The sequence below is a fragment of the Caretta caretta genome, chromosome 26 (assembly GCF_965140235.1).
Source record: "Caretta caretta isolate rCarCar2 chromosome 26, rCarCar1.hap1, whole genome shotgun sequence".
NCBI lineage: Eukaryota > Metazoa > Chordata > Testudines > Cheloniidae > Caretta > Caretta caretta.
In genome coordinates, this window is record NC_134231.1 from 1508813 (window position 1) to 1534332 (window position 25520).

The 25520-nt window shown below is 46.8% G+C and overlaps 1 protein-coding gene across 1 annotated transcript; it reads right to left on the minus strand.

Annotated features, from left to right (window-relative positions):
- Nucleotides 1-1600: 1600 nt before the first annotated feature.
- Nucleotides 1601-25230, minus strand: HTRA4 (HtrA serine peptidase 4). The gene is given in 11 exon segments (XM_048829024.2): nucleotides 1601-1940; nucleotides 5360-5455; nucleotides 7412-7469; nucleotides 8804-8918; nucleotides 12114-12146; nucleotides 14545-14739; nucleotides 16575-16779; nucleotides 17949-18048; nucleotides 24896-24943; nucleotides 24946-25014; nucleotides 25017-25230. Coding segments are annotated over 11 exon segments (1299 nt in total). The 3' UTR covers nucleotides 1601-1774.
- Between the last annotated feature and the right edge of the window lie 290 nt (nucleotides 25231-25520).

A 25520-nucleotide genomic window follows, 5' to 3' on the forward strand; every position in this document is an offset into this window, starting at 1 on the left:
TCAGATTTCTTTTGGCCCAATCCTCCAATTTGTCTAGGTCCTTCTGTATCCTATCCCTCCCCTCCAGCATATCTACCACTCCTCCCAGTTTAGTATCATCCGCAAATTTGCTGAGAGTGCAATCCACACCATCCTCCAGATCATTTATGAAGATATTGAACAAAACCGGCCCCAGGACTGACCCTTGGGGCACTCCACTTGATACCGGCTGCCAACTAGACATGGAGCCATTGATCACTACCCGTTGAGCCCGACAATGTTCTGTTCCACCCCCTTTTATAGCTTTGGCACAAGGCGGAAATCCTTTGTCTCTCTCTGGGTTCCCACCCTTCCTTCTAAATGGAAAAGCACCAGGTTTAAGATGAATTCCAGTATCATGTGACATGTTCACATGTCCTGTGAGACTTCATTACTCACTGACTGGCACCCAGAGGAAGACTTACAAGTAAACAAAACCATTTACAACATACTAGGGACAGTATAGCTAAGGGCCAAGTCCAGCTTTCTCTTCAGGATATTTGTAAGATAGTGCAAGTGGAAAAGAACATATCTTCCCCGCTGTAGCTCTGTTCTAAAAGGCAGTATCTCTAGCAACTTGTATGCTTAGTTAAAAACATGTATGTTAAAGGTTCACAGCAGTGTAATACACAAATATACCACAAGTGTAATTTTGAGGAGGAATGGGGAGGAGGGTACAACTGGTGGAGGAGTAATGGTAAGGCAGGGGTGGTAGGAGGAGGACCACAGCAGAAACTAAGAACACAAAAACAAGCGAGGGAGATGTGAGGTAGCATTAAAGAATGTATGTAAATGGAATCTGGGCATTTTAGTAGTACAGGAACCACTGGTCCAGTCTCTGAAAAGCATTCCCACATCTGTGATTTTACGATAGTCCACCATTATGACCTCACACAGAGTAGCTGATATTTTCAAACGTCCATTCACACCTTGGGAGTCAAACATTTTTCCCTCATGCTTTATCAAGGGAGCGTGGTCACAGTTTCCAAGAGTGACAGTAACTTGAGGCTGCCTCTGGTTTTGGTGGAGAGTGAAGGGGCCTGACTGCCAGGGAGCATGTGCCCAGCACTTTCTGAAAATCAGGCTGTTCAAGCGCTCTTTCTGAGCACCCAAAAAATTAAAGCACCTAAAAATTTCAGCTCAGTCTTAAAGCTTCAGAAACAAGGAAACAGCTAAACTCTTAGCTACGGATGCACTATACATGTGGAAAACTTATCTCCTGGAAAGTGCTATTTTTCCAAAGTCAGTTTTTTATATCCACAAAATGTTACAGAAAAGCAGATCTAGAACAAGTGATAGCTAACTTTCAGCAAAAGCTCCAAAATTCATTCAAGTCCCTTTGACTTCAGCCAGAATTTGACCAGGCCCCACGTTCTCAGTAATAGGCGATCTGCACTTAACTTCAATAGTATTTCAAGTTTAGACAATAGAGTTAGCTTTGTCCACATTCTGGACTAAAACCCAGTATTTTTTGGCTAGCTTTAAATATGGAAAAGGAGGGGGGGAAAAAAACCATACTTCAGTAGTCACTTTCAAAAATTGTTTGAAGTAAAATACACTGGAAAAAATCAGTTTTGCTTTCTCTTAGAATTTAAAAAAAATCCTACTTATGTCTAAATACTGCTTTCTGGACCACCTGTGAAAGTTTTCCCTACATTATACTAGAAAAAACTGCGTACAGCATAAGCTTTGTCTTAAGCCACATAGTGTAGGTCTGACTTTGTTCAATTAAACTATTTCTGATGGAAGTCAGCCTTTAATCAATTTCATCTGGAATTATATTCAAGATCACATCTTCATTTCCTCGATGAACCACAATTGAAAGAACATCATTGTTTTTAACAGCTTCACTTACATCCTCTGTCGAGGTGACTGTTTTTCCATTAATGCTGATAATCACATCACCATCTCTCATGCCAGAGCTGCAACAAAGAAACCAGAGGACTTTGAATCAGATGATAAAGCAGGGAGTAAGCTCCAGAACCTAATCACCTCCTGCCTTCATCACAATGCTGAAATCTATGTAAAAGGCCAGTGCTGTCTGTGTAAAGATACGCCTCAAAATAGGTCTTGAATACAGGTGATGTCTACATAATTAAGGACTTTAAAATTCAACAAGGGCAACTTAAGTCAGTCCACTACTCTAGAGGTAGCCACTGTAAATTAATTCAGATAATCTAGTTATTAGAATTACACACAAACAGTATCACTATGTAACTAACGCAGTCATCAACTTCTGCATACAAGAGAAGAGGGAGAAGAAAACACCTGTAATAGAAAACTCTCCATGCAAGGAGAATCTGCTGTGTGCTGGTTCTTGCTTGTGCAGATTGCCCACACTTATCTCAGGGACTCCAAAATTCCTCCCTTCTAGAGTGTATGCAGCATTCACAGGCTTGCATAGTTCACACCCCAGCTTCTAACCATCTATATCTAAATGTCAGCGTTATTGTCTCAGAACTACAGCATATTTTCTTAAATGATCATTTATCTTTTTAGCATACACATTGGGGATGGGTTTATTAGAGTCACTGGGCTAGCCCCAAGCTGCTAGATATGATGCAATACAACCCTCAGAAAAGGCCCTACTACATAGAAACAAGGCATGCAAAGAGCTGTTGGTTGTTAACTAGGTACCTATTCAGTGTAATCAGCAGGACTCGAAACAATAGAGAGCTGCATTGTGGTATTAAGTACCACTATGCAGGGGGACAAGAAATTTTAACCAAGGTTCCAATTTTTACTAATTAAGTTAATGGAAGTTTTGACAGACGTGTACACCCAAAGAGGTACCTGCTGGAAAGGGAAGCAAGAGGGGGAGCAGTCCTTTTAGTTATAGGTGATCTGAATTGTCTACCATGGAGCATGACTCCACTGTAGGACCACCCATGCCCCAGTTCAGTGATAGACGTCAGAAAACAAAGCTGGTTCACTTGAGCTCGGCCTTCTTATGAAGAGGTAGAATGCTCAGCTCCACAGTCAGACTCATTAGCTCTGGGCATCAGCCTTTACTGGAGTCACAGGACCAGGGGGAAGCGGAGAAGGATGCATAGGAAACACTATCAAACTGGGACTGTGGATGAACTTCTTAAACAAAAACAAAAAAACCACACGCACCCCCAACAGATGGCTGGGTTTATTCTCTTGAGTTTTAGCATGGGACAGGCCTGGTGTCTAATATTCTCCCTTCCTTCACCCCCAGCACTGTTTTAATATAAACATAGTCTTAGAGAAAAGACTAAAATTGTAATGTGACATACACACAAAATGGGGAAGCTTTCTGACACATATGCTGTAAACACTCTCAGTCAAGTAAAAATGGGAAAGGAAACTACAGTACAAATCACACAGATCCCAAAAGTCAGACATCATCAATACACGTGCAAGAAGTTCAGCAATTTTTAATGTGAAATAAAACACTACAAACCTTGGAAGAGTTCCAAATTGCAGACCTTATTGTTTAGCAGGCTAAATTCTGCATTAGCTACTACTGTTGACTTAAATGGGAATACACATGGAATCTTAATCAGCCTAGAATTTTGCCCATCATATTTAAATCCTGTGGTTTCCTGTACTAACTTAATATTTCTGGGGAAGTGGGTTCAAATCTCATTTAGGTCATAGGTGATCTGAGCTTGGCAGTCTTGAACTAGTCCCCTGGTGGTAGGGTAGATGTTCACATCATAAAACCACCACACGATTTAGTCCAGTGGAACAACTGGACTCACCAAAGACTTGTACTGAAGTAAATCATGTTGCAGGCCAGAAAACTAGGATATTGATAGAGCTGTGTGCATAGGTCCATCTGCATTAACACCTGCCCACATTCAGGCTATAGCTGCTGCTAACAGAAAACCTGATCTTGCAAGCCTGCCTTATATGAGACTCCCATGGATTTCACTGGGATTTCTGGCATGTGGTGCAGACTCACCTCTCTCACTTACCTTCACAGACTATACCTGTTCTACAGTCAGAGGTATGATTGCAGCAAATATGCATACCATGCTGGCTTTCATTTAGCTAGATCAAAGCCAGCTTGAGTAACAGCAACAATGTGGCCATGGCAGTAAAGGCAGCCACAGAGGCTAGCTTCTCAATACATATCCAGGGTCCTGGGGCAGGTTGTTCTCAGGCTAGTTGGAGCTGGGCAACTACACTGCTATTGTTACTCGTATTCTAGATCAAAGCTAACACAGGTGTGCCTACACATGTTGTAATCACACCTCCCAATTGCAGTGTAGACGTGCCCAAAGAGGAAAGCAGTAGCATTCATGTGGTTTTTCTCCCCATTGTATATGGTATCAGTCTGCATGTGACTGATTCAGCACTCCCTTAGCAATTCTTCTTGAACTGAAACTTTGGAAGTCATTCTGCATTTCTGGTTTAAAGTACAACAGAATCTACTAGCCTTGACATCTAGACACTTAAGACTGGAAATAAGGCATGAATGGTGAGAGTAATTAACCATTGGAACAGTTTACAAAAGGTCATGGTAGATCTTCCATCACTGGCAACTTTTAAATCAAGTCTGTAAGTTTTTATAAATGATCTGCTCTAGGAATTATTTTGGGGAAGTTCCCTGGCCTGGGTTATACAGGAAATCAGACTAGATTATCATAATGGTCCCATCTGGCCTTAGAATCTATGAATTAATATGATTCTACTCTTCTGGTCTCAGCAATGCCCTGAACGCTGGCAGCATTCTGTAGTCAGGGTATACATGTGTACATACAATATATAATTACAGCTCCAACGTGTTTGTTTTATGACTTACTGCTAGTGAGCACCACCCTCAGTCTGCTGGAGATTATAAGGATGAAAAAAGCTATGAAGAGTTAAACTATATAAATTCAACCCTTTTCTACTCAAGAACACGTTATACAAGTCTCAGTATTTCTAACAAAAATACAAAAAACCAATACATTTGATAAATCTGTCCTGATTTAAGGCACAATCCTCTACTCAGGCAAGTCTCCCATAGACAACAGCCAGAATTTTGCCCAAGTACAGAAAGCACAACAGGACCTTTCATCCCAAACACACCAAAATCATTTAGTCTTTCAGATTTGAAAATGCTCTAGGTATTTTTAGAACAAGGAGAGGGGGGAAGGAGAAATGGATTCTGACTTGAACTGATCTTGTACTTGTGATGGCCCCTCACAGAAAGCCATCCTGGTGTGGACTGTGTGAGTGAGCAAAATATCAGCCTCCATTCAGAGACCATAGCATTAAAGAAGGTTGTATAGATCTCTTACATGAACACTGCAACAGGAGCATTTGAGAGGCCCCTGCAATGCCCATGAAGAGGCAGACGGTGCAGCCTTCATCTTTAGGTTCTTACCTTGCAGCAGCAGTTCCTTGAATCACTTCAAAAACATAGACTCTGGAGTTCAGGTCCGGGAAATCTTTATCATAGATTTAAAGTTCACGGATGAGACTGAGAAAAGAAATCATGGTGGTAAAACTCTTCAAGTGAAATACTAATCAGCCCATTACTGCCTAATCCATTAGCTCGCAGAAGGCCGAGGAAAAACAGTGTCTTTTTTAATATTGCCAATTCAGAAATGGATCAGTATTATTCTCTCCTGGTATTGGGACAAGACGACCCAACAGATTTTAAACTGGCATAGCTATAAATGCACAAACATTCCTGTTTGTCCAGAAATGCAGACACTTAAAAAAATTCATCCTACAGCAAGGCTGTCAACATTCAGGGATGTTTTTTGAAAGCATAATTAATTGACGCAATGGCTTGCTGTCAGCGAGTCTCAATGCAAAGTCCTAAATACAAACAAACATTCACACTAACAACTGGATTCTTATGCTCGAAACAGCTTTTTTAACCCCTTTCAGACATACTATTTTTAAAGTTGTTTTAATAACAACCAGCACAGCATGGGGAGGAGGTGACCAGCCCTCTGTGGAGAAAGAAGTGGTTCGGGACTATTTAGAAATGCTGGACGAGCACAAGTCCATGGGGCTGGATGAGCTGCATCCAAGAGTGCTAAAGGAGTTGGCGGATGTGACTGCAGAGCCATTGGCCATTATCTTTGAAAATTCATGGCGATTGGGGGAAGTCCCGGACGACTGGAAAAAGGCTAATGTAGTGCCCATCTTTAAAAAAGGGAAGAAGGAGGATTCTACAGGCCAGTCAGCCTCACCTCAGTCCCTGGAAAAATCATGGAGCAGGTCCTCAAGGAATCAATTCTGAAGCACTTAGAGGAAAGGAAAGTGATCAGGAACAGTCAGCATGGATTCACCATGGGCAAGTCATGCCTGACTAATCTAATTGCCTTCTATGACGAGATAACTGGCTCTGTGGAGGAGGGGAAAGCAGTGGATATGTTGTTCCTTGACTTTAGCAAAGCTTTTGACACAGTCTCCCACAGTATTCTTGCTAGCAAGTTAAAGAAGTTTTTAAGGTCAGGCTTGATAAAGTCCTGGCTGGAATGATTTAGTTGGGGATTGGTCCTGCTTTGAGCAGGGGGTTGGACTAGATGACCTCCTGAGGTCCCTTCCAATCCTGATATTCTATGAAACTTATTATTTGGTGTCACTTTCCCCTCAGAGGTATGTTTGCAGTTTTCTAAACTGAATATCATGCTACTATTTCCTGCTGACGTTTGAAAGTTCCTTAGGACCCCGGTATCCCTCTGGATTCCCTTGTCACCTGCATAATCGCCATTATTATTAATACTGCTGCAGAACTCAGAGGCTCCAATCTAGATCATGACCTCATCTTTGGCATTGTACAGATGCCTGTGAGAACAGTGCCTGCCCCCAAAAGCTTGCCAACTAAGTGACTGAGGGTGTGGCTCATAATCAATACATATACATACACATAAAGCAATTATATCTGTTCTATTATAAATAGATGAAGTGTTGGCTTAGCCTACCTGCATAGCACTGCATAGGAGCAAATTCCACTCTGTTAGAGGAAGTTCTATAAATGCACCAGAATCTCTCCAGCTCCCAGGAAGAGAGTTATGGCTGAACTACTTATTGACTATCTGCTAGGCTGTCTTGAGCTCTCTGTCCTTATAGTGAGGCTATGTCTTTGAGCTGGGAGGGGGGGGGTGGCGGGATGACACACCTGCACTAGTTTTGATTGAGCTAGCACACTAAAATAGCGTCTAGCTATGGTGGCGTGAGCAGTAGGAGGGGCTAGCTGCCCCTAGAATGTAGCTGTCCAAGTTGCTAGGCACAGACTCAGGGCTGTTAACCCATCCGGCTGCTTGTGTCACCAGAGCTACGTTCTATTTTTATGATGTTGGCTCAATCAAAGCTGGTGCAGGTACGTCTCCTCGAGCTGGGAACACCCCCCCACCTCAAACAATAGGCAGTGTGAGAGACTGCATGAAAGCTGGTGACAAGTGCAGAAAATAAAGCTTACTTAAAAGTCAGGGGAAGCATTCGGAATCCCATGTATTTCTTCTTGGGTCGAATCGTCCCTAGAAGGGCAGAGTCAACATTCATGAAATCAAGTAAGACACAGCACAACCGTACCTCCAGAAACATCAGGCATTTGCTTGGAATGTCCAAGGGGAAAAGGGGGTTTTAGGAGCTCACAAAACAGCTCCAATTCTAAAATTCTGTGGGGTGATTGTTATCCTTCTAAAAGTTACTCACAATGTTGAATAGAAAAGCCACATTTATGGTATAGTTTAAGTTTGCTCAAATGTTTACATCAGAAAATGGAACTATGGGCCCACTGACGCCACGAGAACGGGGAACAGCTATGTTCTTCCACGGACTTCAATGGGCTTTGGATCAGAGCCTTCAACAGCAAACCTCACCCTGACAGGGGCCTCGGGAACAGGGCTGTGACTGGACACACACATATGTGTAGGTCACAGGAGATGCACAGTAGTAGAGGCTGCTTATAGGGACAGAGAGCGGGATTCTGACATCTCTTTACAAGTCTCTGTGAAGGCTGTCACTGTCCATCTGTGGATGGACTGATGGAAGGAGGTTTCTGGCATTTCCAGCTGTGACTCACTCATACACTCACACAGTGAGAAATTTTATTCATGTAGATGAGTCAATGAGCTAATAAAAAAATATAAATCCTAGAACCAGCAAGTGAGGATGCTCTTTGCATGTTACATGAGATGGAAACTCCTCAAGAATGGGACAGAGACACAGAGCATAAGTGGAGGGGGTGGCTTGGTCGGGTGACTCTAAACTAACATGCTTGTGAGGAACCTGCAGAATACAGCATGCAAAAGGCGCCTAATTCTACTAGAATGAGGGCCTGGTTAAACACCAGCCACTAAGAGAGCATCATATCTCACTGCAGCACAGAGAGTACCCAACAGGCAGTAGGGGGTTGCAATTTTACCTTTATTCCCATTTCCCACAGATGTCCCGCACGGCGATCTCTCCAGAAAGAGTCCTCACTTAGCCCCCTCTCCTTCATTCCCCTAATGCAGCTGCCTCCTCATTACCATTCCCAATGCTGAATACAGACTGTGAAGAGAGGGGTTCCCTCCCTGCCTCCACCTGTAGGGCACAGCGTGATGTCTAAGCAGCCTGGGAGCACTGTATAGAAGGGAGGTATCCAAACACCCCTCAGTACGTTGTGTCAATTACCAAGCTGAGCTGGGAGCTCAGCTCCACGGTGGCAGCACAGCATGCTATCCCGTCACTCCACCCCAGACTCTGATCGTAAGTTAGCAGGTTTGTGAACAGTGACCCGAGTGCTTTTATTCCAAGGTCTCCATTCCCAAGGAGATTAGACAGCATCACAAAAGGTCTCATCATCTGCTGAACACAACACTCTTACCTTTCATCTGCCAGTCGTGAGATTCTTCCAGGAACTGACGGACTCGGTCAGAGGGGATTGCAAAGGAAATGCAAGCCGTTACCTTCAGTGTATTTATCCCTACAACTTCACCATCCTGTTACAGAGAACGTAGCAAGAGTAACCAGGCCTGGCTTATACAACACCTCTTACTGGGACACTTTTGGTGCAAGGTTTGCAAGAGCCAACAATGCACCATGCTACTGGGGTGGCAAACACTTTCACAGCAAAATTGACTCAGTGCTGGCCAGAATGGCATTGGAAAATTAGTTGATCATATGACCATAGGGACATATAAAGGGACCAGAGTAAAGCTATCTACACTGCTGAGTTTGTTAACACTACTGACAGTGACACAAGTGCAAGGGAAGAGTAACTAACCCCATTTCCCCCACCATTTAATTCCAATTAGTGAATACAAATGTACAATTATAAAGACTCCAACCTGAAAATAAAGTGAGGAGAGACTCAGATCCAAGGACCCTGGAACACCTAAACACTGGGCTTTCGGAGGTCTGAATACAGATCGTTAGGGTAAGTGGAAACCATGGTATTAGCAAGTTCAGAATGGTATAACCAGAGTCCAGACCCCCAGCAAAGTGTTTGATGCAGCCTAGCTGGAATCTAACGCTAGCAAACCATGTGGCTGCAGTAAGAACGCAGTGCAGTGCTAATCCTTTCCATGTCTTCGCCCTGCCGTTTACAGGGGAGCCATTCTTTCTGCCTTATTAGCACCCAGGATCTCATCCTGCAGAGTGACAGACAAGTTCTACTCAGTTAATGGGAGTTGTGGGTGCTCAGCATCTGGCAGGACTGAACGCATATGGAGTAGCCACAACAGCATCCTGCCATTGCTTGTACACACCAAGAAAGGTGACGGTATTTGAAGCGGAAAGTTTGCAGGTTGTGTTAGTTACAAAGGCTGCCATGGTTCAGAGGGTGCAGTCTGTCAGCTGTGTATTAAGCACATTCAGGGCCAGATTTTCTAAACAGCTCAGCACATGGCCGCAGTTGTCACAATCAACCTCAGCCTGGACCAGTCCACACAAGAGATCCACTTCCTGGACACTACGGTACTAATAAACTATGGTCATATAAACAGCACCCTATACGGGAAACCTACTGACCACTATTCCTACGTACATGCCTCCAGCTTTCATCCAGACCACACCACACAATCCATCGTCTACAGCCAAGCTCTATGATACAACCACATTTGCTCCAACCCCTCAGACAGAGACAAACACCTACAAGATCTCTATCAAGCACTCTTACAACTACAGTACCCACCTGCTGAAGTGAAGAAACAGATTGACAGAGCCAGAAGAGTACCCAGAAGTCACCTACTACAGGACAGACCCAACAAAGAAAATAACAGAACACCACTAGCCATCACCTTCAGCCCCCAACTAAAACCCCTCCAACGCATCATCAAGGATCTATCCTGAAGGATGACCCATCACTCTCACAAATCTTGGGAGACAGGCCAGTCCTTGCCTACAGACAGCCCCCCAACCTGAAGCAAATACTCACCAGCAACCACACAACAGAAGCACTAACCCAGGCACCTATCCTTGCAACAAAGCCCGTTGCCAACTGTGTCCACATATCTATTCAGGGGACACCATCACAGGGCCTAATCACATCAGCCACACTATCAGAGGCTCGTTCACCTGCACATCCACCAATGTGATATATGCATCATGTGCCAGCAATGCCCCTCTGCCATGTACATTGGCCAAACTGGACCATCTCTACGTAAAAGAATAAATGGACACAAATCGGACGTCAAGAATTATAACATTCAAAAACCAGTCGGAGAACACTTCAATCTCTCTGGTCACTCCATTACAGACCTAAAAGTCACAATATTACAACAAAAAGACTTCAAAAACAGACTCCAACGAGAGACTGCTGAATTGGAATTAATTTGCAAACTGGATACAATTAACTTAGGCTTGAATAGAGACTGGGAGTGGATGAGTCATTACACAAAGTAAAACTACTGCCCCATGTTTATTTCGCCCCCCTCCCCCTCCCACTGTTCCTCAGACGTTCTTGTCAGCTGCTGGAAATGGCCCACCTTGATTATCTCTACAAAAGGTTTTCTCCCCCTTCTCCCCCCGGCTCTTCTGCTGGTATTAGCTCATCTTAAATGATCACTCTCCTTACAGTGTGTATGGTAACCCCCATTTTTTCATGTTCTGTGTGTATATAAATCTCCTCACTGTATTTTCCACTGAATGCATCCGTTGAAGTGAGCTGTAGCTCACGAAAGCTTATGCTCAAATAAATTGGTTAGTCTCTAAGGTGCCACAAGTCCTCCTTTTCTTTTTGCGAATACAGACTAACACAGCTGCTACTCTGAAAGTTGTCACAATGGTCACTTCTGGGGGCTGAGCTCTTTAGTGTCCACTCTGTAGTGGGGATAGTGACAATGGAACAAATGAGGCACAGTGGTCAGATTCTGCTTTCTCACACTCTTCTGCCCATCGGTTCCCACAGGTGCTCCTTGAGTTTAGATGCAGAGAGTCTCCCCGGGATAGAATAATGTTTGTGATGGGTAGCTACATTTTCAAAAGCATTCCCAGATTAAGACAAGGGCTTTCTCAATATTTCAAATAGCAATAGCTCAGTTCAGTTCACTTAACTCCAGGGTGAAATAGACTCATCATGTGTGTTAGACTGTAAACCACAACACTAAATAAATGTAGAATCAAAGGGGAATTTAAATTAGAATGGGGGGGGGAGGTGGAAACCTGATTCTCTTCTTGCTTGCCATGTAATCCCACTAGATTAAATGGAGCTATCCCTGATTTATGACACTGTAGGTAGGGCTGGTGGAAAGTTTTCTGTTGAAACTGTTCTTCAAAACAGAAAATTGGATTTTCAATGAAACAAAGATTTTTCACAGAAGAGTCTATTTTCTGTGGAAAAAAAATCTTTTCACAAAGATTTTAGTCAAAATCTTTTGGTTTCCAGTTTATCAGTTACAATTCAGAAAGTTCTTTGGAACTTTTTGATGTAAATGAATAGGGGTTTTTTGGTCCAAACTTTTTGTAAAAAAAAAGTGAGACCAGGTTTAACTGTAAGTGAAAAGAGAATTCAGCCTTTATGGGGTTAACGACTTTGGGCTTTACTTCACATAATAATGCCATCATTTAAGTTACTTTATTCTACTAGCAGCTACAGTAAATAAAATAAAAGCCCACATAGGACGCTTGGCAATAAATAGGAAATTGAAAGGAACTTTAGAAATAGGCAAAGATTGGCAGCGAGGAGGAAAACTTACCAAGTTCACCAAGGGCCCACCTGAATTTCCATACTGCAAGAGAACACAATTGGAGAGGACATTAGTCACATTAAGGCCACCACTCCCTGACAAAATTTGCTGGAGTCTGAGGAAGGCACTTTTGTATTGAAATAACCCCGATACCCATAATTTGCTGGGGGATTATTAGGGAGAGTTCTAGACATCAGTGAGAAAATACCCCAGTGTGTAAGGGCGCAGAATAGTTTAGGAACTACAAGGCATACGAACATGAGCCTTCCCTTCTTGCAAGAAACTCCTCCCCCTTGGCAGCTGCACATAGGAACAGTCAGGCCAAAGGCCCTTCTGGGCATCCTTGCCAGGAAGCATAACCCCTTATCCACAGGTAAATGAGTCCTGAAGGCACCAGACCCTTTAGCAAGGTCATTGTGCAGGTCGAGTCTCTTTACTGATGAGAAGATCTCACAGAACTGACAGGCGATGGGAGGGCCTTGGTCAAATTTGCTGCACAAAGATGGTTGCATCTGACTCCCGTTCATGTCAGTCACTCATGCGCCGTCCCCCAGTGAGAAGCACAGACGATAGCTCCAAGACACATTTAGGGGGTAATGGAGTCTGTGTGGATTGCAGCAGTTGCGTGGCCTGGACTCCACTTAATGGCAGTGAGGGAAGCGAAAGCCACGCTCAACACTTCCCTAATGCTCCTTTCCCCCATAAGCCACTGTTGTGGTTAGCACAGAGGTGGGCAAACTACGGCCCGCAAGACCCTCCTGCCCGGCTCCTGACCCTGGGGGCTGGCCCCCAGCCCCTCCCCTTCTGTTCCCCCCTCCCCTGCAGCCAGCGCAAGGCTCTGGGCGGCAGGGCTGCGAGCTCTTGCTGGGCCGCGCAGCTGCAGAGCTGCAGCCTGACCTGGTGCTCTGGGCAGCCCGGTGGGTGGCTGGCTCCAGCCGAGCGCGCGGCTGCCTGACCTGGTGCTCTGGGCAGCCCGGTGGGTGGCTGGCTCCAGCCGAGCGCGCGGCTGCCTGACCTGGTGCTCTGGGCAGCCCGGTGGGTGGCTGGCTCCAGCCGAGCGCGCGGCTGCCTGACCTGGTGCTCTGGGCAGCCCGGTGGGTGGCTGGCTCCAGCCGAGCGCGCGGCTGCCTGACCTGGTGCTCTGGGCAGCCCGGTGGGTGGCTGGCTCCAGCCGAGCGCGCGGCTGCCTGACCTGGTGCTCTGGGCAGCCCGGTGGGTGGCTGGCTCCAGCCGAGCGCGCGGCTGCCTGACCTGGTGCTCTGGGCAGCCCGGTGGGTGGCTGGCTCCAGCCGAGCGCGCGGCTGCCTGACCTGGTGCTCTGGGCAGCCCGGTGGGTGGCTGGCTCCAGCCGAGCGCGCGGCTGCCTGACCTGGTGCTCTGGGCAGCCCGGTGGGTGGCTGGCTCCAGCCGAGCGCGCGGCTGCCTGTCCTGGTGCTCTGGGCAGCGCGGTGGGTGGCTGGCTCCAGCCGAGCGCGCGGCTGCCTGACCTGGTGCTCTGGGCAGCCCGGTGGGTGGCTGGCTCCAGCCGAGCGCGCGGCAGCCTGACCTGGTGCTCTGGGCAGCCCGGTGGGTGGCTGGCTCCAGCCGAGCGCGCGGCTGCCTGACCTGGTGCTCTGGGCAGCCCGGTGGGTGGCTGGCTCCAGCCGAGCGCGCGGCTGCCTGACCTGGTGCTCTGGGCAGCCCGGTGGGTGGCTGGCTCCAGCCGAGCGCGCGGCTGCCTGACCTGGTGCTCTGGGCAGCCCGGTGGGTGGCTGGCTCCAGCCGAGCGCGCGGCTGCCTGACCTGGTGCTCTGGGCAGCCCGGTGGGTGGCTGGCTCCAGCCGAGCGTGCGGCTGCCTGTCCTGGTGCTCTGGACAGCACAGCTGTAGCGATGCCAGCCACTAGTGCTCCAGGCAGCAGGGGGCGTTAGATAGAGGGCAGGGGAATTTGGGGTGGTGGGCAGGGGTGTGGATAGGGGTTGGGGTGGTCAGACAGCAGGGAACAGGCGGGGTTGAACTGGGGCAGAGGTCCTGGGGGGGGGCAGTCAGGAATGAGAGGAGGGGTTAGATGGGGCCGTCAGGAGCAGGGGTTCCAGGGGCAGTCAGGGGACAGGGAGGGGTGGAGGGGCCAAGCCACACCTGGCTGTTTGGGGCAGCACAGCCTCCCCTAACCGGCCCTCCATACAATTTTGGAAACCCGATGTGGCCCTCAGGCCAGAAAGTTTGCCCGCCCCTGGGTTAGCACATGGATGTGAGGTGAATGCAAACAGGAGAGGCATCCATGAGACCATCTCTGTTAATTACAGTGTGGTTCACACAATGAAAAGTTTGGGAACACTTTGGGCATCATTTTCTAAGGAACACAGGAACCCCAGTTAAATCTAACAGGAGAACTCTCCGCTGCTGTGGACATGCCTAAGGTCCTCACCCCTGAAGGGGAAGTCTCTAGACTTGGCACTTACATTGATGATGGCATCTGTCTGAATGTATGCCATGTCAGAGTCCTTCAGGCCAAGCTCCTTGCTGCCTCTCTGAGTGCTGCTGACGATTCCTGTCGTTACGGTGTTTTGTAAGGAGAAGGGACTACCCAGCGCCACCACAAACTCCCCAGGCCGGAGGTCAGAGGATCTTCCCAGCAGTAGTACAGAGAGGGCAGTCTGGGGAGGAGGCAGAACAATGAAACTGGTCACCTACTGCTAGATACTGATTCCTTAGACTAGTACAGAAGCCCACAGGCTCCAGGAGAGGGGGTTTGCTCTGCTGCCTACAGAGTAGATACTCAACTGTTGTTAAACGCTCTGAAGTTCAGGATTCCTAGGTTTAATCACTGAATGCTGACATGAAGGAGAGGTCTTCATACGGCAGGGTTCATTCAGATCAGCACATACTTTGAATCCTTGAGGGCATGTTATCTAAGGGCTAATTGCTCCTGGCACATGAGTGTATAGGAGGCAGCAAATAGCGATTGGATACCAGGATGTCAAAAGAAAGATTTCAACCGAATAGGTTTCAGAGTAACAGCCGTGTTAGCCTGTATTCGCTAAAAGAAAAGGAGGACTTATGGCACCTTAGAGACTAACAAATTTATTTGAGCATAAGCTTTCGTGAGCTACAGCTCACTTCATCGGATGCAGGGAATCTGTCACTCTCACCTAGGGAGCATTAGGAAATTCTTTCAAAGACTTCCCGCTAGCAAAATATGTGAGGTGGGGCCTAATGGAGGAAGTGCTGTGATGAAATGGAGCAATGGGATTGGACCCATTGAGGGTCACAATTTTTTGGAAATTGTCCACAGAATGTCTTTTTACCCATCTAAACCTATGTTTGTACTTGCGAATTGAGTAGACCTGCCTCTGATCCGTGCTGTCCTATAGGTACGTGTGCTAGGAGTATTTCCATGTTATTAGTGAGAAGGCAAGTATTCGGTTGAAAAAAGAAAAGGAGGACTTGTGGCACCTTAGAGACTAACCAATTTATTTGAGCATGAGCTTTCGTGAGCTACAGCTCACTTCATCGGATGCTGTAGCTCACGAAAGCTTATGCTCAAATAAATTGGTTAGTCTCTAAGATGCTACAAGTACCCCTGTTCTTTCTAGTAAGACCTGTGTACTGCCTCCCATGGCCCTGCCAGAAATATTAGCCATTCTCTTCTTTTCACAGTTTGGAAAGAAACTCTGCCCTGCTGTCATTAATGGGATGGCCGTAAATCATTGCACTGCATGCATCACCTCTCTTCTTCACTTTACCAGTATTTCAGTGTGACATGCTGTGGCCATATTGACTCTCCTTTCAATTCAAAGGGGCATTCAGCTTAAAACAATCAAGGTCACAATGACTCAAACCAGCCAACAATTCGGGTTCAGGAATTTTTAAATACAGCTCCAAAGATAGTTCTCTTATGAAAAGAACATGAACAATTCCTTTGGGTAGATTTACTTCCCCCCTGTGGCTTTGCAAAGAAGATGGTTCCTATTTTTTTTTCTTTTAAGTAAAGAACAAACAAAACACCCCCAACTAATTCCCACAGAGAGACACAGAATCCCTTACAGACACACACCTCATACAGAGATACCAACTGGGCAGCAAAATGAAAGTTTACTCCAAGCAGGTGGAAGGTTTGGAGTGTTTTGTTGCTGTTGTTGTTTTTAAATACCTATTTGGAGCAGAACTAATTCTTTTATTAGTGTAACTAAAAGTTATTTGGAAAAAAAACAACAGTATCTTCTTGCAGCTACGAAATGAGAGCCACTTGTAAACAGAGAAATAAGGCATGTACTCGAACTGGGCAAGACCAACCTCTCTGCGTTGGGGCAGCTCCTAAACCCTGTGCCCAGAAAGGTTATAACTATGCTTTTTCCAATACCACTATCAGTCTTATGGAGAAAAGACCACTACATACCGAACACATAAATACACCTGTTTTGAGTTTACACCTGAGTTTATTTTCTGCTTCCCTACCTGATGGTCCTCTCCAGAGAGCTGTCATACTCACATCAGGATATATTTTGATCAGGGCTATGTCCAACTTGTGGTCGACATCTTTGACTTTAGCTTCGTACTGCTCCCCGCTCTTGAGCTCCACTCTGATTCTCTGCTTATTGGTGAGGACGTGCGCATTGGTGACAATCAGTCCTTCCTCTGACACTATGAATCCGGAGCCACTGGACACAAGAACTTCTTGGCTTGAGTAGGACACCCTGTGCAATCAACGAGTTATGTTGTTGCTGTAAGTGAGTTTGTACCAAGTTTCACACTGAAGAGGCGTGCTTTCTGATATAAGCCTCACAATAGTAGCAGAATGTTAATCTTCATCCTAATCCTCCCCCCCCCTTTTTTTTTTTTTAAAAAAAGAAGGAACAGTACTGGGAATATCTTAAAAGCTACAGCACAGGTTGCTAACATGAATGTCCCTTGTTCAACCAGGACCCTGGGGGAGCAAAAATTCTGTGTCACTAAAACTATATTAGATTACTAAAATGGAAAGTTTTAAAATAATGTGTATTTCTTTATAGTTTTTTCCATCACCCTCAGCTTGGTCAATGAAACTAATCGACAATACTTTTTAAAAGTCCATTTCTAATCAATTTTACTTTCTGGTTATCATGCTGTGACCCAGTGCTGCAAAAGTTGGACTGGAGATGCTGCAGGGGAATCTTTGGGTTTCGGTTTTTTTCTTAAAGTCATAGAAACATTTATAAAAAGAAAAGGAGTACTTGTGGCACCTTAGACACTAGCAAATTTATTTGAGCATAAGCTTTCGACGCATCCGATGAAGTGAGCTGTAGCTCACGAAAGCTCATGCTCAAATAAATTTGTTCGTCTCTAAGGTGCCACAAGTACTCCTTTTCTTTTTGCGAATACAGACTAACACGGCTGCTACTCTGAAACATTTATATTTGTTTTAGGTTTCACAAGTGCTTGTTTATATAAAACCTAACTTTTGGGCCAGATTTGACAGGAGCATCCCTATTAATCAAATAGTAAACAAAATGGCATAGCTTACAAGCATCAGGCTTTCTGATCTTGCATTTTAAGCCTCTCCGGTGACATTTCTATAGGATTGTTTTACTGTCCACAGCAACAGCCCAGGACAGTCTACTCCCCTCTCAGTTTAAATGGTGTTTACATACGTAACTATAATTAATCCTGATGGGAGTTCCCTGTGCCAATCTCAGGCACATCCAGAGGAAGACAATTTTATGGATTTCTTCCTCCACACAGTGGTCTATTCATTCAAATGTTCATGAATAAGAGCTTGCTTATACCATAGTTCAGAGATATTTGCAAAAAGGGCTCCCAACCACCTCTACCAGCAAATTCATTAGGAAACAGTTTAAAACCAACAGCCTTAATTTGGCATCCATACCTGCGAAAAAGCTCAAGATGGACAACAGCTGGAGCAATCTTCTCCACAACATCAGCAATAAAATTAAACTTGTACCTCAGGCTGTCAGGATAGAAGGAGCCTAGGGGCAAAGGTTTTAATTCCTGTTTATCATTTTCCACTACACATGGAGATCATTACAGTAAGGAGCAGCCACTGACTTGCTTCTCAAACTCTCACCATATAAATCACCATCTGCTCACTTTCGAACGGAACTAGAGATCAGACTGCAAGCTCTTTAAGAGAGACTTTGTCTTCATTTACCTAGCAAAATGGCTCTAGATCTCGACTGGGGCTTTGGGCACAATCACAATTTTAATATTCAACAACAACAAGTTCACAGGTTGTATCTCATGCACAAAGGCTTTTGGGAACCATCTGATCACCAAGACCACCCACTCTCCTCACCCTTCAATATTCTGCCCCGTATTAGTCCTTTATTCCCAGCCACTGACCAGTGTTTATCGGCTTGTTCCCCATGGACCTTTTTGTGCTAGAACAGACACCTTAGCTGCACAGTCACTGCTCTATCTGCTTAGTCTGTGACCAGTTCTCTGCACCTTCTTAAGGAAGATCTACTTCATGATTTTTATATAGGGTTGATCTTGTTAAATACGGAAATATTCTGAATAGCAGAAAATAAATCAGGTAGACAATTACTTGGACATAAGCAGAAGTTTGTAGCATAGACAGGCTAACATGCCAAGGGTGTGGTTTTTTTCCCAGGCACGTGGTTGTACTGGTCATTATGTTTGAGGTCTGGATGGAATTTTCCCTCTCAAGGGAATGCTGGCAAAGACCCTAGGGATTTTTCACCTTCCCCTGAGGCAGTGGGTGGAAGTATCCGGTGTTATTATTAGATGGATCATATATGGAGAATACAGCATTCAGTTACTCACTTCCACTATGTTTATTTTAATATTAAGTCATAGCTGGCAGTGAAGCATAGAGGGATCCTACCGACTGGATTCCATTCAATGCACTGTTGAAGTAGAATAACTGTTTAGTTGAACTGGCCCACCTTCAGGCTCTGGGAGATGCAATCTGGATTCCTCCCACACAGCATCTTAATCTTCAGGGAGAAGTGGAGCAAAACATGTATACGGAGAGAGACTAGACCCCAAAGAATTCAATTAAAACTTGGCTTTCCTTATTTGCCATGCAAGAACTCTGTGGAGATAGAGGTGGTTAGGGACTATTTAGAAAAGCTGGACGTGCACAAGTCCATGGGGCCGGACGAGTTGCATCCGAGAGTGCTGAAGGAATTGGCGGCTGTGATTGCAGAGCCATTGGCCATTATCTTTGAAAACTCGTGGTGAACCGGGGAAGTCCCAGATGACTGGAAAAAGGCTAATGTAGTGCCAATCTTTAAAAAAGGGAAGAAGGAGGATCCTGGGAACTACAGGCCAGTCAGCCTCACCTCAGTCCCTGGAAAAATCATGGAGCAGGTCCTCAAAGAATCAATCCTGAAGCACTTGCATGAGAGGAAAGTGATCAGGAACAGCCAGCATGGATTCACCAAGGGAAGGTCATGCCTGACTAATATAATCGCCTTTTATGATAAGATTACTGGTTCTGTGGATGAAGGGAAAGCAGTGGATGTATTGTTTCTTGACTTTAGCAAAGCTTTTGACACGGTCTCCCACAGTATTCTTGTCAGCAAGTTAAGGAAGTATGGGCTGGATGAATGCACTATAAGGTGGGTAGAAAGCTGGCTAGATTGTCGGGCTCAACGGGTAGTGATCAATGGCTCCATGTCTAGTTGGCAGCCGGTATCAAGTGGAGTGCCCCAAGGGTCGGTCCTGGGGCTGGTTTTGTTCAATATCTTCATAAATGATCTGGAGGATGGTGTGGATTGCACTCTCAGCAAATTTGCGGATGATACTAAACTGGGAGGAGTGGTAGATACGCTGGAGGGGAGGGATAGGATACAGAAGGACCTAGACAAATTGGAGGATTGGGCCAAAAGAGATCTGATGAGGTTCAATAAGGATAAGTGCAGGGTCCTGCACTTAGGACGGAAGAACCCAATGCACAGCTACAGACTAGGGACCGAATGGCTAGGCAGCAGTTCTGCGGAAAAGGACCGAGGGGTGACAGTGGATGAGAAGCTGGATATGAGTCAGCAGTGTGCCCTTGTTGCCAAGAAGGCCAATGGCATTTTGGGATGTATAAGTAGGGGCATAGCGAGCAGATCGAGGGACGTGATCGTTCCCCTCTATTCGACATTGGTGAGGCCTCATCTGGAGTACTGTGTCCAGTTTTGGGCCCCACACTACAAGAAGGATGTGGATAAACTGGAGAGAGTCCAGTGAAGGGCAACAAAAATGATTAGGGGTCTGGAACACATGACTTATGAGGAGAGGCTGAGGGAGCTGGGATTGTTTAGCCTGCAGAAGAGAAGAATGAGGGGGGATTTGATAGCTGCTTTCAACTACCTGAAAGGGGGTTCCAAAGAGGATGGCTCTAGACTGTTCTCAATGGTAGCAGATGACAGAACGAGGAGTAATGGTCTCAAGTTGCAGTGGGGGAGGTTTAGATTGGATATTAGGAAAAACTTTTTCACTAAGAGGGTGGTGAAACACTGGAATGCGTTACCTAGGGAGGTGGTAGAATCTCCTTCCTTAGAGGTTTTTAAGGTCAGGCTTGACAAAGCCCTGGCTGGGATGATTTAACTGGGAATTGGTCCTGCCTCGAGCAGGGGGTTGGACTAGATGACCTTCTGGGGTCCCTTCCAACCCTGATATTCTATGATTCTATGATTCTACGAACTCATTGCCAAAGACATAGAAAACGGTTTTCCATCCCACTAGTTTAATCAGCACCATTGTGTTAGGCTTTTAACTCTCCAAATCCTGCATTTACAGATTAAATAGGTAGTCTCTCATACAGTTAAACCTAAAAGTGTCTACCCTTGGAACTTTGTTCCATAATAGCTATTTCAGTATAAGTTCCCATTTGGACACACTTATTCCAGAATAGCTGTTTCATTAAGTATCCAAATGTAGACTAGTCCTGGAGGAAAAGAAAAGAAAAGAAAAGAAAAGAAAAACATAAAAACACCCTTTGGATAACCCTGCCACTGAGCTCAAAACCCCGTGCTGATAAAGTCAAGCCTGTGGTCCTGCACCTGGCTGAATCCTTCGCTCTGGACTTGGCCAGTTACAACCTTAGGGAGAAATAACATTTACACACCCTCTGTGAAACTGCAGACTAACACGGCTGTTCCTCTGAAACCTGTCATTATGCAAGGCACTGCATTTAGCCGTATGGAGTGGAAATCTATCAACTGCATGAAGAAACTTGTACAGATACAGACAGACATCATCTTCCTTTCCAAATGCAAACAGATGGACATCGTACCAAAAGGACTGAAGGTCAAAAATCCATTACAATCTACATACCACACAGACTATGCTGACAGCTTGTGCCTCACGCTCTCAAAGAAACTGCGGAATCACCTGATCAAGATCCTCTACAGCAAACAGGGAAAGATTAAGAATGAGCTCTCAAAAATGGATACTCTCATAAAGAACCAACCTTCCACACAAACTTCCTCGTGGCTGGATTTTACTAAAACTAGACAAGCCATTTACAACGCACACTTTGCTTCTCTACAAAAGAAAAAAGACACTAAACTTTCTAAACTACTACATGCTACAAGGGGCCACAGCAATGGTTCCCTCACCCCACCTAGCAATATTGTTAACCTATCCAACTATGCTCTCAGCCCAGCAGAAGCAGCTGTTCTATCTCGGGGCCTCTCCTTCTGCCCCTCCACCCCCACGAACATGATACAGTTCTGTGGTGACCTAGAATCCTATTTTCGACGTCTCCGTCTCAAGGAATATTTCCAAAATACCTCTGAACAACATACTAATCCACAGAGGTCTCCCTGCCAACACTACAGAAAGAGGGATTCTAGATGGACTCCTCCTGAAGGTCGAAACAGCAGACTGGACTTCTACATAGAGTGCTTCCGCCGACGTGCACGGGCTGAGATTGTGGAAAAGCAGCATCACTTGCCCCATAACCTCAGCCATGCGGAACGCAATGCCATCCACAGCCTCAGAAACAACTCTGACATCATAATCAAAAAGGCTGACAAAGGAGGTGCTGTTGTCATCATGAATAGGTCGGAATATGAACAAGAGGCTGCTCGGCAGCTCTCCAACACGAGTTTCTACAAGCCATTACCCTATGATCCCACTGAGAGTTACCAAAAGCAACTACAGCATTTGCTCAAGAAACTTCCTGAAAAAGCACAAGATCAAATCCGCACAGACACACCCCTGGAACCCCGACCTGGGATATTCTATCTACTACCCAAGATCCATAAACCTGGAAATCCTGGGCGCCCCATCATCTCAGGCATTGGCACCCTGACAGCAGGATTGTCTGGCTATGTAGACTCCCTCCTCAGGCCCTACGCTACCAGCACTCCCAGCTACCTTCGAGACACCACTGACTTCCTGAGGAAACTTCAATCCATCGGTGATCTTCCTGATAACACCATCCTGGCCACTATGGATGTAGAAGCCCTCTACACCAACATTCCACACAAAGATGGACTACAAGCCGTCAAGAACACTATCCCCGATAATGTCACGGCTAACCTGGTGGCTGAACTTTGTGACTTTGTCCTTACCCATAACTATTTCACATTTGGGGACAATGTATACCTTCAGATCAGCGGCACTGCTATGGGTACCCGCATGGCCCCACAGTATGCCAACATTTTTATGGCTGATTTAGAACAACGCTTCCTCAGCTCTCGTCCCCTAAAGCCCCTACTCTACTTGCGCTATATTGATGACATCTTCATCATCTGGACCCATGGAAAAGAAGCCCTTGAGGAATTCCACCACGATTTCAACAATTTCCATCCCACCACCAACCTCAGCCTGGTCCAGTCCACACAAGAGATCCACTTCCTGGACACTACAGTGCTAATAAACGATGGCCACATAAACACCACCCTATACCGGAAACCTACTGACTGCTATTCCTACCTGCATGCCTCCAGCTTTCACCCTGACCACACCACACGATCCATCGTCTACAGCCAAGCTCTGCGATACAACCGCATTTGCTCCAACCCCTCAGACAGAGACAAACACCTACAAGATCTCTGTCAAGCTTTCTTACAACTACAATACCCACCTGCAGAAGTAAAGAAACAGATTGATAGAGCCAGAAGACTTCCCAGAAGTTACCTACTACAGGACAGGCCTAACAAAGAAAATAACAGAACGCCACTAGCGGTCACCTTCAGCCCCCAACTAAAACCCCTCCAACGCATTATTAAGGATCTACAACCTATCCTAAAGGATGACCCAACACTCTCACAAGTCTTGGGAGACAGGCCAGTCCTTGCCTACAGACAGCCCCGCAACCTGAAGCAAATACTCACCAACAACCACATACCACACAACAGAACCACTAACCCAGGAACTTATCCTTGCAACAAAGCCCGTTGCCAATTGTGCCCACATATCTATTCAGGGGACACCATCACAGGGCCTAATAACATCAGCCACGCTATCAGAGGCTCGTTCACCTGCACATCCACCAATGTGATATATGCCATCATGTGCCAGCAATGCCCCTCTGCCATGTACATTGGTCAAACTGGACAGTCTCTACGTAAAAGAATAAATGGACACAAATCAGATGTCAAGAATTATAACATTCATAAACCAGTCGGAGAACACTTCAATCTCTCTGGTCACGCAATCACAGACATGAAGGTCGCTATCTTAAAACAAAAAAACTTCAAATCCAGACTCCAGCGAGAAACTGCTGAATTGGAATTCATTTGCAAATTGGATACTATTAATTTAGGCTTAAATAGAGACTGGGAGTGGCTAAGTCATTATGCAAGGTAGCCTGTTTCTTCTTGTTTTTTCCTACCCCCCCCCCCCAGATGTTCTGGTTTAACTTGGATTTAAACTTGGAGAGTGGTCAGTTTAGATGAGCTATTACCAGCAGGAGAGTGAGTTTGTGTGTGTATGGGGGTGGGGGGGATGTGAGAAAACCTTGATCTATGCAGGAAATAGCCCTACTTGATTATGTAAAGAGTTGTCACTTTGGATGGGCTAGCACCAGCAGGAGAGTGAATTTGTGTGGGGGGTGGAGGGTGAGAAAACCTGGATTTGTGCTGGAAATGGCCCACCTGTTGATCATTTTAGATAAGCTATTACCAGCAGGACAGTGGGGTGGGAGGAGGTATTGTTTCATATTCTCTGTGTGTATATAAAGTCTGCTGCAGTTTCCACGGTAAACATCTGATGAAGTGAGCTGTAGCTCACGAAAGCTCATGCTCAAATAAATTGGTTAGTCTCTAAGGTGCCACAAGTACTCCTTTTCTTTTTGCGAATACAGACTAACACGGCTGTTCCTCTGAAACCTGCATTCATTCAGTCATTCCAAAAGTAGCTGCATGATCCCTGCCTCACCCAGGAACAAAGGGAAATGAAAAACAAACCTGATCTCACAGAGAAGTAAGAGACTAGACGAGAGTAAAACCGAGAAAGTGACAGGTATTGAACTCTGGGAAGAAAGGAGGGAGAAGGCACCTAGCAGACAGCGAGTGCAGGAGAGAAAGCAAGGAGAAGGGATGAGAAAAGTCAGGTGGCAATAGAGAGCAAGACCAAGGAGAGGAAGAGAGTGAGCAGGAGAAGGGGGCAGGCAGATGGACGCTGCGTTTGTTAGGACGGGCTGGCTGCTTGGATGGGGGGCAGGTTTGCTGGTAAGGTAACAGGCTCGGTAGCGGAGGAAGGAGCTGACTGGTTACGGCAGCTGGCCGGACTCGGCGTTTCCCTGACCCAACTCCCCGCAGCCGCCCCTGTGCTCGGGGGCAGGCATCTGGGGGGCGCAGGGAGAGCTAAGGGGGGAGCCCCGAGGCGGCGGGTCAGCGGCTCCCTTACCTGGCTCCCCGCAGCCGCCCTTCTGCACGGGGATGGCCGCGGGCGCCGGGGGGACTCGGCGCAGAGGCAGGCGCCGGCCCGGCAGCGCAGCCCGTGGGCGCAGAGCCCGCCGGCGCCACGGGCCGCCCCTCGCCGGGCGCGCAGAGCCAGCAGCAGCCGCAGCGCTCGGGCTGGAGCAGCCCCCCGGCGGCCAGGCAGGGCTGGGGGGCCCGCGGGCGGCAGCGCGCCGGCTCACACACCGCCGGGCAGGGCACCGCCGGGGGCGACCGCGGCTCCCCCAGGGGGGCGGCGAGCAGCAGCAGGAGCCAGCGGAGCCCGCAGGGGGGTGGCCCCATGGCTGCACCGGGGAGAGGCGCACCCGGGCTGGGGGCTGCCCCAAGGCTGTCCCGCCGCCCGGCGCGGCCCGGCTCCCTTTAAGGGCTGCCCGGTCGGCAGCGCCTCCCGTCGGGGAGGAGCCCCAGGCGCGGCCCCGGCCAAGCCCAGCGGGCGGGCTCCTGCCGCCGGCCCGGGACTGGGCCCCTTCCCCAGCGCGGCTGGGCCCGGGCGAGCCTTGGCCATCAGCCCCGCGGCAGAGCCGCCCCCGGGGCAGGGCGCAGAGCGGCTGGCGGTCGGGGCGCTCCTGCCC